Source organism: Triturus cristatus, chromosome 12, assembly GCF_964204655.1.
Source record: "Triturus cristatus chromosome 12, aTriCri1.1, whole genome shotgun sequence".
Lineage (NCBI taxonomy): Eukaryota > Metazoa > Chordata > Amphibia > Caudata > Salamandridae > Triturus > Triturus cristatus.
This window is the reverse complement of record NC_140595.1, coordinates 27,440,413-27,456,241: the sequence shown is the minus strand read 5'-3', so window position 1 is coordinate 27,456,241 and position 15,829 is coordinate 27,440,413. Positions and strand designations below refer to the sequence as shown.

General features: G+C 47.4%; 1 protein-coding gene across 30 annotated transcripts in view; it reads right to left on the bottom strand.

The window, feature by feature from the left end:
- LOC146772278 (uncharacterized) overlaps positions 1 to 15,829 on the bottom strand; it is a 219,400-nt gene that overhangs the window by 97,958 nt on the left and 105,613 nt on the right. For 16 of the 30 annotated variants that reach the window (XM_085636721.1, XM_085636727.1, XM_085636726.1 and 13 more), the window contains 3 exons: positions 11,164 to 12,035; positions 3,760 to 3,915; positions 3,197 to 3,394 (listed from right to left, as the gene is read on the bottom strand). In XM_085636721.1, coding sequence (XP_085492847.1) covers positions 3,197 to 3,394; positions 3,760 to 3,915; positions 11,164 to 12,035 — 1,226 coding nt within the window. Of the gene's footprint in view, positions 1 to 3,196; positions 3,395 to 3,759; positions 3,958 to 11,163; positions 12,036 to 15,829 lie in introns of all 30 variants that reach the window. The other 14 variants (XM_085636720.1, XM_085636724.1, XM_085636723.1 and 11 more) reach the window with 1 other exon arrangement.

Genomic DNA, 15,829 nt, shown 5'->3' with positions numbered 1-15,829 from the left:
TAATGTACTAAGCACCCCAGAGGGCATCTTAGAGATGCCCCCTTACAGCTAACTTACAATCCACGTCTGCTCTGAGGCTGCCCAGGCTGCCACACAGCAGACACGTTGCTGGACCCCTGGGTGGGAGAGCCCCTGCTCTCCCGGGCCTGCAACAATGCACATCCTGGGTGAGGTGAGAAATCTCCTCCCCCAGGATGAGCAAAGGGAAGCTTCAAAGGCATGCCGCCATTTGGAGTTTCCCCAGGCCACTGCAACCCCCCACTCTGGCGGGAAGCTTGGCCGGAAACCCCATACAAGGACAGGGGATGTGCCAGCCTGCCCACCCCACCCCTCAGGTGGGGGAGGCGAGGTGAAGCACATCTCCGGGCTCTCGCCATCTTGAAGATGGGAGGCCCTACCCTATCAGGATTAGGCAACTGCCCCCCTCCCACAGGAGAGAGGCAGGATAGGGGGTGTACCCACCCCAGGACAAGGACCCATTGGTCCCTGGCCTTCACCTACCTGTAACGCCCCTAAATCTAGTATTTAGGGGCACCCTGAACCTTCCTTCCTTAGATTCCAGATAGAAAACTACAAGAAGAGCAAGAAGAACAAAGACCTGCCCTGCAGCTGCTAAAAAGAGAAGAAGACACCAACTGCTTTGGCCCCAGCCCTACCGGCCTGTCGACTCTCGAACCTGCACCAGCGCGGCATCCCTCGTGGCCAGCAACCTCACCAACCCCGGAGGACCTGGCTACCTTTTAGCTCTAAGCCCCTGGGACTCCCACGAGTAGAGGCTCTACTCAAGAAACCTATTTGCTATCCCTGGCACCAGCCCGGGACCGCAGACCCAACACACTCTGCACCAGCCAAGCCTGGCCAGTGTCGGAGTGGACAAAGACCCAGAGGACGACCCCACGGCGACTGTGACCCAGAGTCCGGCACCCAAGGACCCCCCTCGACATCCCGGAAGAAGCCTGCAGCCTCAGAACCAAGTGCTACCCCAGCCGCGATCAACCAGAGGGTAAGATTCCCGACGTCAAAAGGCACCCCTGCACCCGGTGCCCTGCGACCCCCTGTGCCCAATCCCGGAGTACCCACCTAACCTACAACTACCCAACTTACCTCTCGAAGTGGTGGTGGCACCTGAAACATCCTCGTCCCCGAGCCTGCAGCCTTTTTCCAAACCGGAACATTCCCATTGATTTCCATTGAGCGCCCTAAGGCTCAAAAGCACCCTGCACCCAGCCGCCCGAGTGGCCCTGGCAGTGCCCTCTCTACACTAACCTACTTCCCCACTTGCCCTGAGTAAGTGACCAGGAGCCCAGCTCCCACAGCCGCGTGGCTTGCCAGACAGCAGCCACCAACCAAGGCCCCCCTATCCCTCATAGGATAACATTGGGCCCAACTCTCTCTGCACCCGGCCGTCCTGAAACCGCTGAGGGTGAACCAACTGTACCTACCTGACACTGGGGGACTCCTGAGTCCATGCCCGGAATTTCAACACTGCCAGTCGAGTACTTACCCTTAAACCGCTAACTTCATTTTCCTCATAGGGTAACATTGACTGGCTTTTTCTTCAAAAATCTTCTAAGTGTGAACTTTTCAAAACTGCAAAAATTCACCAAAAATCAGCCAAGTGACAAAAACGAATTTACTCACCTGCTCCTAGGTGAGCTCCCAGTGCTGGATCTTGGTGCCCAGCCCTGACTCTGAAAAGTGTTCACAACTATACTTACCTCTAACTCATTTTTCTCCCATAGGAAACCATGGTCTGCTTTTCTGTGAAATTTCTTCTAAGTGTCTAATTTTGCAAATTTGAAATATTCTTTTAAAATCGTACCAATTCTGCAAACGAAATTACTTACCTCCTTTAATAAGGACCCCAGTCCTGGGTCTAGGCACCCAGTCCTGGATTACTAAAGTAACGATAAAGTACTCTACCTGCAATGTGAATTTCTTGCCATAGAGATCCATTGAATGTTTTCCTTGAAATATTTTCTAAGTGCTAACTTTTGAAATAGCTAAATATAATTTAAAAATCACTACAGTTATTAAGTCGACTTTCATCACTTGATTCTGAATACTGACCCCAGGCTGGTTCTAGGAGCCAGACCTGGAATTCCAAAAGTAATCTGAAAAGTAATTTATTACAAATAACCTGAATTTACCATTGAGCTCAATGCATTGTTATGTTTAGGAAATAGGATTGTTTATTGCAACCAACTGTGACTGTTTACACAAATTTATTGCTTAAGACAAAAGTATTTATATTCAACCTCTCATTCTGAGAAAGTATATTTTTACCCCCTTTGTGGTTCTAAAAATAAAACAAGCATATATTTTATATATATAAACCATTGGCCTAGAGTTCAGTTATTGAGTGTGTGAAACCATTTGCTGACTGAGTGTGTACAATAAATGCTTTACACTGTCCTCTGGTACTGCCTTACTGCTCGACCAAGCTACCACTTTTGAGAGTAAGGTCATACCTAACTTTGACCTCTATCAGCCTCTGGGGGACTGTGGACTCTGTACACCCTGTACCTATTAGGGAACAGTATATACAGAGCCACTTTCTCACACACAGGGCTCCTGCTCCTGTGCCCACACCATAGGCATAAGGCACCCAGCCAGAGGGGTGGCTGACATATGCCTTGGCAGTGTAGGTGATGGGCATGGCACACAGAGATGTGTGCCATGTCGACTCTTTGTTTTGTCCTGCACCCAGACACTCAGCCTGCAAAGGCAGTGTGTGTGTAAGGGTACAGGGCCTCTGAGGGTGGCACAATGAGTGCTGCAGCCCTTAGAGGCCTTCCCTGGTCACAAGGCCCTGGGTACCTAGGGTACCATTTACCAGGGGCTGACATGTGGCCAGGGTTTGCCAATTGGGAGTTTGTGTGTTTTAAGGAAGGAACATAGGCCCTGGGCACCTGATTGGCAGGAGCCCAGGGCACAACAAGGAAAAGTGCATCAGCTATTAGGCAAAAAAAAAAAGGGGGGGTTACTGCAACAGAAACCCACTTTCTCACAAGTAGGTGTTATTTCTTTTAAATAAATTGTGGTCAGATTTCTTTATTGAGTGTGGTATCACTTACTGCCTTTCTGTGGGACATAAATGCTTAGCACTACTCTCTCTTATGCCTAACTGCATATTGTACGGGTAAGGCATAGACTAACATTCTACTAACTCAGAATGGAAAATGTATCTACTTGCCTTTTGTTTCCTCTTCAGCACACAAGTCCTTGGATGGAACAGGAGCAACAATCACTGGTCGAGCACTTTTTTCACATGGAGAAGGCTGTGCAGGAGATGAACTTTGAGGAGCATCCTCGGAAGCCGTGCTCTCTGCTGCTTCGAGCTCAGTTTCTTCTACAGGTTGCACGGATACATCATCATTTATAGGTTCAAGGTCTAAACATTGGAGAATTGACACACAGCATATTGAGTTTTACTATCTGTAAAAATGAAAATATTGACCCCAGTCATCAGAATAGTAAACATCCCGTGTGCCCGTGGTGTCAGACCAGTAAACATGACCTTGGAGGCTTTCAACTCTACAGTATCTGTATTTTTATTCATTTTTTTTAATTTACAGTGTAGTTTAAGGCTACATTGTGTGAATATGTTTAGAACATGGATACAAAATACACACACACACATGTATATACACACACACAGATATATATATACATATATGACGTGTGTGTTTGTGTGTAATTGGAAGGCATAGACTTTTAATAGTCTACTAACGTGGAATGGAAAATGTGGCTACTTACCCGTTGTCTCCTTTTCAGCACATAACCTCTTGGATGGAACAGGGGAAACAACCACTGGTCGACCTCTTTTTAGACGTGGAAAAGGCTGTGCAGGAGATGCACTTCGAGTTGCCTCCTCGGAAACCATGCTCTCCGCTGATTCAATCTCAGTTTCTTCTAGAAATTGCAAGGATACAACATCAGTCATAGGTTCAAGACCTACAACATAAGAAGATTGAAACACAGGGTGGTGAGTTTTACTATGTGTAAGACCCAGCCATCAGAATAGTAGACTAGCGGCGTGCCCGTGGTGTCAGTCCTGTAAACATGCTCTCGAAGGCTTTCAGCTCTACAATATTTGTATTTGAGCTTTTGATTTTGTGGTGCAGTGTTACAACTCACACAATCCTCTTTATGGAATATATGTCATGCAGGGCAAAAGCATTTTCTATAGGGTAAGTAGTCTCAAGCTTCTGATGGTGAGGAAGGAATATGCTACTTACCAGTATGCATCTGTTCTTGGCATGTGGAGCTGCAGATCTACACACTTTTGCATAGATCGCCATCTGGTGTTGGGCCCGGATGTTTGCAGTTTGTTTTTCCTCTTGGAAAGTCTTTGGAAGTCACGAGGTCGGCGACTCCTCCCTTGGTTCGTATTGCGCATGGGCTTCGGCTCCATCCTCAGATTGTTTTTCGCCAACAGGGAAATATGGAGCGTAGTAATAACAGTGAAGAAACCCATGTGTGTTGTATCTAAATAAGATAGACTGGAACAGATACAGGTAGCCGGGGAAGCGGGTGGGCGTGTGTAGATCTGCAGTTCTACATGTCAAGATCAGATGCATACTGGTACGTAGCATATTCCGTTCGAGGCATATGAGCTGCAGATTACACACTTTTGCATAGACTATACAGCAGTTCCCAACCCTAGCGGCGACCACCGGTATCTGTTGCAGTGGTTTGAAAAAGTGTTTTTAGTACAGCCTGGCCCACACTAGCTTGTTGCTTGGTTTGCACATCTACACAGTAATGTTTAGTGAAAGTGTGCGGTGTTGACCATGTGGCTGCTTTGCAGATATCATCTAATGGGATGTTCTCTAGAAAAGCCATAGAAGCCCCTATCTTTCGTGTAGAGTGGGCTTTAGGGGGAACAGATAGCGTGCGTTTTGCCTTGTGGTAGCAAATCTGTATGCATTTTACAATCCACCTAGCTATCCCTGATTTAGAGATGGGGTTGCCTTTATGTGGTGGAGAGAAAGAGACAAATAGTTGTTTTGTCTTTCTGAAAGGTTGTGTTCTCTGGATATAGTAAAGTAAGGCTCTTTTAACATCCAGTGTGTGTAGAGCCCTTTCTGCAACAGTTTGAGGTTACGAGAAAAAAAACGGTAATTCTACCGATTGGTTTAGATGAAAGGGGGAAATGACTTTGGGTAGGAATTTTGGGTTGGTATGGAGGACAACCTTGTTGGGGTGCATTTGGAGAAAAGGTTCTTGTATAGTAAGTGCTTGTATCTCACTGACCCTTCTAAGGGAAGTGATGGCTACAAGGAAAGCTGTTTTCCATGTGAGAAATTGCAGTTCACATTTATGCAAAGGTTCGAAAGGCGGTCCCATTAGCCTTGTGAGAACTATATTTAAGTTCCACACAGGTGAGGGTGGTACTCTGGGGGGAATTATTCGGTTGAGGCCTTCCATGAAGGCTTTAATGGCAGGCACTCTGAAAAGTGATAGGTGCTGTCTGTTTTGTAGGTAAGCGGCAATTGCTGCAAAGTGTAGCCGAATGGATGTATATGCTAGGTTACACCTTCGTAGATGGAGTAAGTAGCATATGATGTGCTGTATAGATGCGTCTAGAGGGTTGATTGTGTTGTTATGGCAATAAACAACAAATCTTTTCCACTTTGCAGCGTAGCAGGCTCTAGTAGTAGGGCGTCTTGCTTCTCTGATGACGTTCATACAGTCGGGGGGAAGGTTAAGGTATCCGAATTCTAGGATCTCAGGAACCAGATCGCAAGGTTGAGCTGAGCTGGGTCCGGGTGTCTGATCTCTCCATGGTTCTGGGTTAGGAGGCATGGTGAGAGGTGTAACTTTTGGTGTGGCACTACCAGCAGCGTGGTGTACCACGGTTGTCTGGCCCATGTTGGAGCTACTAGAATCAGTGTGAGGGAGTGCTGTTGTAGCTTTTGCACCACTAATGGAATTAGTGGGAGAGATGGAAAGGCGTACGCAAATTTGCCTTACCAGTTCATCCATATCGCATTGCCTTTGGACAATGGGTGTGGGTATCTGGCGGTGAAGCTTGGGCATTTTTTGTTTTCGTGGGTGGCGAAGAGGTCTATGTGTGGATGCCCCCACATCTGAAAGAACGGGTGAAGAACCTGCGGGTGAAGTTCCCACTCGTGGATCTGCTGCATCTGTCTGCTGAGCAGATCTGCCATGGTGTTTTGGACTCCTGGGACATGTTGGGCTAGGAGAAAGATTTTGTGTGGAATTGCCCATCTCCATATGCTCTGTGCTAGTTGAGAGCGCTGTGGAGAGTGTGTGCCGCCTTGTTTTTGAATGTAGTACATGGCCGTCATGTTGTCTGTGCGAATAAGGACTGCCTTGCCTAAAATCTGTGTCTGAAAGGATTTGAGGGCTAGAAAGATTGCCAGTAACTCCAGATGGTTGATGTGGAGTAACTTTTGTTGTGGCGTCCATGTGCCCTGCACTGTGAGGTGTAGTAGATGAGCTCCCCAGCCGGAGAGCGATGCGTCTGTTAGGATTATCTGTGGAACCGGGTCCAGGAACGGTCGACCTCTGGAAAGATTTGTGGTGTTCCACCACTGCAGAGAGCGATGGGTGCGACCGTCTACCAACACCAGATCTGTCAGTTGCCCCTGGGCCTGGTTCCACTGGTGCGCTAAGCACTCTTGGAGTGGACGCATCTGGAGTCTTGCATGAGGCACTATGAAAATGCAAGAGGCCATCATCCCTATTAGTTGCATAAACACTCTTGCTGGGAGAGAGTGTTGATGTATGAATCTTTGACGCAAAGCCTGAATGCTTGCAATCCTGGCAGGATTGGGGTAGGCTATGGCTTTTGAGGTGTCTATGGTGGCACCGAGGTATTGCTTTGTGTGGGATGGTATTAGCTGGGACTTTTGGTGGTTCACCGTGAAACCTAGCTGGTGAAGTAGGTGGATGGTAGTGGCGGTGTGATGTACACATTGGTTGTAGGACGTGGCTTTTATTAGCCAGTCGTCCAAATATGGGAAGACGTGAATGTGCTGTCTTCTGAGGTGTGCCGCCACTACCGCTAGGTACTTGGTGAATACCCTTGGTGCTGTTGTGACCCCGAATGGGAGCACCTTGAACTGGTAGTGTTGCCCGTCCACTACAAATCTGAGGTACTTTCTGTGAGCATGGTGTACTGGAATGTTAAAGTATGCGTCTTTCAAGTCCAGTGTGGTGAGAAAGTCGTTCTGGGAGAGGAGCGTAAGTACCTGCTGAAGTGTTACCCTGTGAAAATGGTCCGAATGTATGTATGTGTTTAGAGGCCGGAGATCTAAAATAGGTCGTAGAGTCTCGTCTCTTTTTGGTATCAGAAAATATAGGGAGTAGACCGCTAAATTTTGTTGACTGGTGGGGACTTGTTCTATCGCATGTTTTTGTAGGAGGGAGATTACCTTCTGTTTTAGTAACGTGGAATGTTCTTGTGACATTGGGCGTTGCCTGGGTGGAATGTTTGGAGGGGTAGATGTCAATTCTAGGCAGTACCCTGAACGAATAATTTGGGTCACACATTGGTCTGAGGTGATGGTCTCCCAGACGTGAAGGAAATTTTGTAGCCTGCCCCCGACCGGAGTGGGATGGTCTGGAGGGAGCAGGGGGAAGTCATTGGTTAGGCGGTGTGGCAGAGCGGGCGGTATTTGTTTTGCCTCTGCCTTTATTGTTATTGCCTCTATAGCCGCCTCTTTGATAACCCCTTGTGAAGGGGTATTGAGCAGGGGATTTGTAGGAAGTGGACGCGCTATCTGAGGAGTAGCCTCTGGCTGTGCCCCGAAAGGAAGAGCGGCGAAAGGAGCGCTTAGGAGGGTGTGACTGCAGAGCTCCCATAGATTTCGCCGTATCTGTGTCCTTCATCTTCTTGAGGGCCTCATCTACCTTTGGGCCGAATAGATGTTCTTGATCAAATGGGTGATTTAATATGGAGGCCTGTACCTCAGGTTCAAGGCCTGAAACTCTCAGCCAAGCATGGCGACGGAGGAGGACGCTAGTGTTATTGGCCCTGGAGGCTGTGTCTGCTGCGTCTAAGGCACAGCGTATAGAGGTATTAGTTATGGTCTTACCCTCTTGAATTAATTCATTGGCCCTATTTCTGTATTTTTCTGGGAGGTGGTGCATGATGGTTTCTAGTTCATCATAATGCGCTCTGTCGTATCTGGCCAATAGCGCTTGAGTGTTGGCAATACGCCATATATTGGCTGCCTGTGACGCAGTGCGCTTTCCTGACGTTTCCAGTAGCTTTGACTCTTTGTCAGGTGGTGGTGCTTCGCCTGATGCCTGGGAGTTTGACCTCTTCCGTGCAGTGGAGACCACTAGGGAATCTAGTGGCGCTGGCCCTTTGATATAGGCAGGATCTGCGGGGGCAGCTTTATACTTTTTCTCTATGCGTGGGTTAATGACCCTAGCCCTGACTGGGTCTTTAAAAACCTCTGGCGCATGTTTTATTACCCCTTTGAGCATAGGTAGTATGGAAGTAGACCTATGTGCGGTATCAAAGGTGTCGAGGAGGAAATCTTCCTCTACCGGGTCAGTGTGTAGCTCTACCCAGTGATAATGTGCCGCCCTCTGAAGTAGGTGGTGAAAACCTAATGAGTCTTCTGGTGGAGATGGCCTGGATGGATAAAGGTCATCTTGTGGGACATCTGGAATGTCTGGATTATTATAATTGTCCCATGGGTCTGGGGATCCTGTAGGGGTGGGGTCTTGTGGCACATCCCCTGGATCGTAGTATGGGTCCCCCTGATCATCATGGTCTGGAGACGGGGTTGGAGAGCGATGAGGCAGGGGTGGAGAAGGCGGAGGGGGTGGAGGTGGAGAGGGTGGAGGAGGTGGAGAAGGCACTCTGAAAGGGGAGGTAGCACAGTCTTTCCTCTTTGGAGGTGGAGGCGGAGCCGGTTTGTCCAAATGTTTCTTTTTAGAAGAGAGTGCCAAATGTCCAGTTTTTGGATCCTTGGTAAGTGTCTTTTGCAAGGGATCCGCTGTAAACAGTTCCTGAGATAATGTTTGTTCCGTCGGCGCCGAAGGTTTCGGGGCGATGACTTTTTAGGCTTGTCCGTGCCGTGCTTTTTTGGAACCTCCGATTTTTTGGTCGGTGCCAAGGTAGGCTTCGGCACGGAAGTGTCGGTGCCGAGGGCCTTATGATGTTTAGTCGGTACCGAAAGGCTGGGTTTCGACACCGAGGACTTTGGTGCGGAGCTCGGTGTCAAGGTAGGAGGCCGGTCTCTTTTTCGGTGCCGAAGTGTGTTTATCGGCACCGCTGGCAGGCTGGCTCGAGCCCGAGCCGCAGGAAGGCTTATTAGGCTTCTTCACCGGGCCCGAAGGTGGGGTGTTTGGAACAGTGTCTTTGGTCTTGCCTAGGCCCGGAGACGAAGGCGTGACCGAAGCCTTATTGGGTGTCGGCGCGGGTGTGGGAGGGGGTATAGTACTCACGACCCTCTGCGCCGGGGTGATGTCCTCCACATCCGAGTCGTCGGCTTCGGAAGGACTGACGAGGTCCTCTTCGGTGTGCTGCTGTCCCGGAGCTCCGACGTCGTCCCCGAAGATGTCGACTGGAACGGAGGTCGAGGAGTGCGCCATGTTTCGTCTGGCCCTTCGATCTCGAATAGTCTTTTTCGATCTAAAAGACTTGCAGGCGGGACAGTCTCGAGCCTCGTGTTCAGGGGAGAGGCAGAAGTTGCACACCTCATGAAGACCGGTGTGGGGGAATTTGGACCCACATCGAAGGCACTTCTTGAATGGAGTTCTTTCCATCAGCCGGGACCGGAGCTTGGATAGGCCCGAAGGCTGCCATCGACAACTGCAATCGAAGGTGTGTCGAAGAAAAGGTGATTGAGGAGATCTGGATCTGAACAATACCGCGATGAGCGAGGATTCCGCTTCGATCGTCGAACTGGAAATGTTCGGAACCGGAGCGCGAAGTATTACATCCGAGCCTGATGGCGGAAAAAAACAATCTGTGGATGGAGCCGAAGCCCATGCGCAATACGAACCAAGGGAGGAGTCACCGACCTCGTGACTTCTAAAGTCTTTCCAAGAGGAAAAACAAACTGCAAACATCCGGCCCCAACACCAGATGGCGATCTATGCAAAAGTGTGTAATCTGCAGCTCATATGCCTCGAACAATGAGTTAAGGTGTTTCCAATTTTCCATGCAAGGAGCAGAGATGTCTATTTTTTGGCTGGTTGGAGATGAGACATGCAAATCTAGGTGGAGCTGAGGAATGCACCCTTACATGGAGCTGAGGAATGTACATCCGCTGCGAAGAAGTGGCTGGGTTTTCTGGCCTTGCATGTAAAAGAGGTGGATGCTGTGGTCAATGGGGGTAAAAGAGTAACTACTTGTGATCATCGTGGTTAACAAAGGACACAAACATTTTATCCTGGGCATGAGACTTAAGGGGTACTTAGTTCTGGTGGGTAGCTAGTGAATCCTCAGTGTCACCTCCCCTAACCTGTTAGAGCACCAGCCACCATATTTAGAGAACTGCTAGGATGGCAGAGCATTTTTGTCAAAAAATGCATCTAAGGACATGGCAGAATAACTTTTGGCAAAAATGAAAAGACAAGTGTGCTGCTTTCTCCTGGTGGCCACCCAGATTTTTTTTCTCCTGCCAAGATCTGACTGATGCCGTCAGTCACTTCTGTGTGGAAGATGGGGAGAAGAGTTTAAGATCCGATCTCAAAAGAGAGGGAGCTGAAACATCTGCATTTGGTTATGGACATAATCTAGCCTTTAGTCTTGGGGGGAAAAAGGTATTGAAAAGGATGGAGGATAAACCTGGGCTCAAGTAATAGATGCTTGTAACATGGGGGTGCAGGGGGCTGAGACTCAAGAAATGTGTGGGAAGAAAGAACAGGCGCTTTATGCCTTGTGGTTATAAGGATGGGAGGCTATACACTATGACTGATGATGGGGGTATAGACTAGGGCTGATGATTCGGATCATGCGCTGGAAGCGAATCCTGGTAAAGTAACAGAGGAAATTAGGGAGATTTTGGTTTACAAGTCTACATATTGATGTTGTGGATTCCCCAATCTTACAGCTTCGATCATGCGAATGGAGGAGATCAGGCATAACAGCTTACAATACAACCACAGAGATTCCCAAGACCATGGGGTAGGAGGCTTGTACGTTCTTGTCCTATCCTTCACACTTACCATCACAGCAAACAAGGTGTTGAGGCTGGAGGACTTCTGCTTGATTCTTTGATTCCTCTGGAGGAATGGACTGAGGGTCTACAACAAGCGGTGGAGAGGTCTGAAGATCACGATTATGTTCTCCTTCTTTCGGCTGTTCATGCAGATCTTTTGGCCGTATGGCCTGAAGTCCTCCATCCAATGGTACAACATGGTGAAGCTCAACCTTGTGTTGTTTTTTTAATGCTGAAAGATCTTCAGAATCAGACTGATCATCTTCAGAGCAACAAGTGACAAAAAGCTCAGTCTCATCGGGCTGAGGTTGTTGAGGATCAGAAACATCTGGCCTAGAGTCTTGAAGCTCAGAGGGTTGGTTCTCAGGTGCTTGTTGTTCGGAGCCCAGGGACTTAGACTCTTTGGACTTAGACTCTTTTGGCTGAAAGACTTTGGGCTCTAGTTCTTCGGGTTCAGAGTCCTGGGATTCGGCCCCCAGAGGTTCAGAATCATAGTGGTCAGACTTTTGAGATCCCAAATCCTCAGAATCAGAATCAAGAATCTCAATAATTTCAGATTCATAAACTTTACTGGCTGGAGGCTTTAAACTCGAAGGTCCTGGATCCTGATATTTTGATGGTTGCAGTTTAGCATCTTGAGTGGCAGTTTTTTGTCGGCTACTAGAGTGAGCATCTTGAGAGGAAGCTTTTTGCCGGCTACTAGAGTCAACGTCTCGAGTGGCAGCTTTTTGTCGGCTACTGGATTCAGCATCTTGAGTGGCAGCTTTTTTTCGGCTACTAGAGTCAATAGAATCATAGGGCACACCACTGCTTTGACAGAATGCGGTGAGCTTCATATGATAGAATTTATAAGCTGGGCTTTCCTTTTCATTCAAAAACCTATGAAGCAAAAAAAAAAGTATTTTAGCTTTAAAAAACTTTCACATTGCTTCACGCTGTTGATTTTAATTTGGAGCGAGGTGTCAAGAAAAGAGAGGATAAATGATTGTCAAACCGCAGTCTCTGGCTTTGAAGCAGTATACGTGTTTTTATGCGAAGCATTGGGGTAGAAGCTCAAGACACACTCCAGCAAGGCTGCAGAATCAGATACATTTAGGGAGCTCCAAAGAAAAGTCAATCGAATATCAAGGAAGTGACAGTTTTGTTTAGGAGTCAGAAATCTTCAAATCTCACGGTGCTCTATGGCGCAACACTGGCATTCTATCATAGCCTGCTCAGCAAAGTTTATAAACACTGTTGCTTCCACAGGGGGAGACAGAAGGGGGTGAAGCATTTATGACTACGAAGTCTGTCTGTCTGGCAAGCTTTCTCGGAGTGAACCTTAAACTGCTCACACTGCTCGACCTTGGACCTTTCCATTTGGATCTTGCCAAGTCTTACGAGAGTGATTCAACACTATTACTGATGTTGTTCATTATCTATCCCTGCTTGAAAAAGATCATCAGCTAGAACTGTGTCAATCTCTCCTATGCTGACAGCACTATCTACACACCTCTAACAGCTCAGACACAAAAAAACTGCCCAATTACGGACAGACTCAACAAACAATATAATGGCTCCTGAAGCTAAACACACTGCCATCACCCCAAACAAAATGAAGCTGGTTATTGGTTTTAGACAATCGCCTCTCCCTACCCCAGGGGCAGCAGCTTAAGAAACACCAGAAAATGCAGTGATATAGCTAGTTCCAACTCCTGAGTCAACTGAGCAAAATCACACTATTTTAGACCTAAAGTGGTTCAGAAATCAACAATGAAAATGTGGCCCGGGAGCCTGAATTCATTCAAGCTGCGGCCAGTCAATCCAAAACTATACAGGTACCTGCCATTTGGCATTTGCGGGTGCCAGAAGGCAGACTTGGATAACTGGACCCCAACTTGGTAGTTGAGGTTATTTGCTTTGGGCTTCCCTCCTACTATGGCTCTGCAACAGGGAAAAGTACACCCTTTCCAAGCTTCATACTTAGGGTAGTGAGGGTCAGCAATCAAATGTTTCTCAGGGAAGTAGGGTATAGGGCAAGGGCTTTGTACTTAACAGTCAATCAATTGCCACTACAACATACTGCCCAGCACAGTGCTTATCTCCGTAATTAAAAGAAAGAACTTTTATCACACAGCAAAGAGTAATACTACACATTGCAATTAAGCAAATCAGATGCAGAACTGTATTCCTGTTTGCAAACTTCCTTGAAGCGCTACAGCTGTCAGTAGCCCCCCACCAACAGAATCCCCCAGTGTCTATAACCCCTGGGGTATAACTCGGGCACTAGTTAGACACCGGTACAGTTCACTTAGATCACTCCCAAGGCATAGATGTGCCCAGTGGTTCAGTTCCTCTTCATATCCCGCTGTTACCAAGTAAAAGCCTAACATTAATTCTCTACTCCATCTACTGTTCCACTACTGTTGCTGTGGCTGCCTATTTTCCATTGTTGCAGTTTGGGGTGGTGCAAAACAGAAGCATGTAGCAGTCCTGCTTCTGTGGTTGTGGATCTCTAAGTGTTGGAGCTGCTGCTGAGGCCTTGTCTGGAACTTTCAAGCCTGGTGATTTTGGTGCGTTGTCTTACACAGCAGCCTTCATCTTCACAAGTTGCAATCTCTCTAAGTCGGGTGTACATCTTCAGAAGTTGCAATCTCTCTAAGTCGGGTGTAGATGGTACGCTGGTACTGGGGTGCAGCCTCCAGGCCAATCTTAACCTGGTGGAGGACTTCAACAGCCGTCGCCTCTCAGCCTATCAGGACTCTCACACCATCTTCGGTAATCGTGTGTTTTGATTACAAAAGTGGCAGTACCAGTCTCTCAACCAAGATGGACTGCTGATCAAACACAATGCTTGCAATTTTATACAACCTTGATTAGGTTTGTGAACGTAAGTGATCATGGAAAACGGGGAATCCCTTCCGCAAACGAGGTGCTACTACCACCATTCCCTTGTAGTGGGTTATTTTTTGGGCTACTACCCACACCAGAACACTCTGGGCTTCTTCTCCTGGACTTTCTTTCCTTCTGAAGGGCGAGGCACACTCTTTCCCTCTTGCAGGGAGACATACTCCCAGACAGATCCTCAGCTCCTCCAACAGAGAGTGCAGACTTCAAATGATGTCCCCTCACCTCTTGGATCCCACTTTTATACATATTTCCTAAAAAGCATGTGATTTCACGGTCTAAAGTTTCAGAAGCGGTTTGTATTGGTCGTATCTCAAATGTCATTTTCTGGCTTTTCTTCAGACACAGACTTTGTGCATGTTGATGGATGTCAAAGCAGCGAGCTGTGATACTGGCTCAAAGCACAAGTATGCATTATAAGGGCAAAATGTTGTGACATTTCTGCACCAGCCTGTCATGAGCCTTCCTGGAGCAGTGATCAGCGACAGATGCTGCTTGGGAACTTTCTCACCTTGAATAACAGAAACTACTGTGCCACTCTTGACCATCCACCAAATGGCGGTGCTCAGGAGAACTCATCACCCTTTTCTAACAAGGACCTCACTGAATTTGTAAGGGAAGCCCCATCTCTATCCTCCTTCACTTCAGTGTCTTGTTCTCCGCACCACAGGCCCAAGAACGCAGTCAATACACTTCTACTTCCTGGGGAAGTAGTGTAGCCGACCTCCATCTTGTTCCATGCTAATCTAGGGGCATCCAAAAAGGATCCAACAGGTCCCAGTACCGAGACACCACACAGCGCCCTACTACCATACATGTGCTATACTATCAGTCCACATGCACACACTCAGTGCAAAGATCGGGGAGGGCATATAACAGCGGACCTTTACACTAGATGCAGAGTAGACTACATTCTCTTTGACTCAGAGGAACAAAAAGTGAGGTCACGCTACAGATTCACAAAAACTCTGGACACTGCCACCACAGCTTTATGTATCTCTGCCCGGGTATAGATGGTAGTCTTCTGCCTGCTATGAGGGCACACTATGTGCGCCTGTCTAGGTCACTTAATTATTTCTAAATCTTGCATGCCCAGGGACAAGCTGAGGCCTCTGTACAGGAATTAGATTAGCCTAAAGTCAGGATTCCAATTTCATAATTAGGCACTTAGGGGAGGGGTACACACCTGGGATATTCCAGTCATAACAATAACAAAACAGAAAACTACACCTTTCGGCACTTTCTTTGATCATTTAAGTAAAACTCATTCCAGATCTTTCAAGAGGGCTGTGGCTCAAAAGTGGTGGGATGCTTGATGTTTCAAGGCTAAGGAATGAGCTTTGAGAAATATCCAGACTGAACTTAGCCACTTTGAGATATGGAAAGATCTTAAAGTTCACATTTGTGACCCCAACACACATACAAGATAGAAGCACCTTGTAAAGTTTTAGTTCCTGGGGTAGCAGAATAAATAAAAAAATGTTATTCCATACTGATGATCATCAGGGAAGCATGGCCACACATCATGCCTGTGGCTTTCTGTTTCGGGCAAGGAGGAAAGAGATGAAGCAAAGACACTGGAATGAGGATGAGTCGTACCATACTTTTGCCATGATTGGTGAATGCATTTTAAGTCAAGGAAAGAAGATACTACATTTAGAAAAAGAAAATGGGGCTTTTGGTCATGTTTATAAGACATGTCTGCAGAATATGTAGTTGTTGAGGTTGCAATAATCACAACAAAGACGTCTGTACTTTCAATATTTTGATGTGTGCAAACATGATAG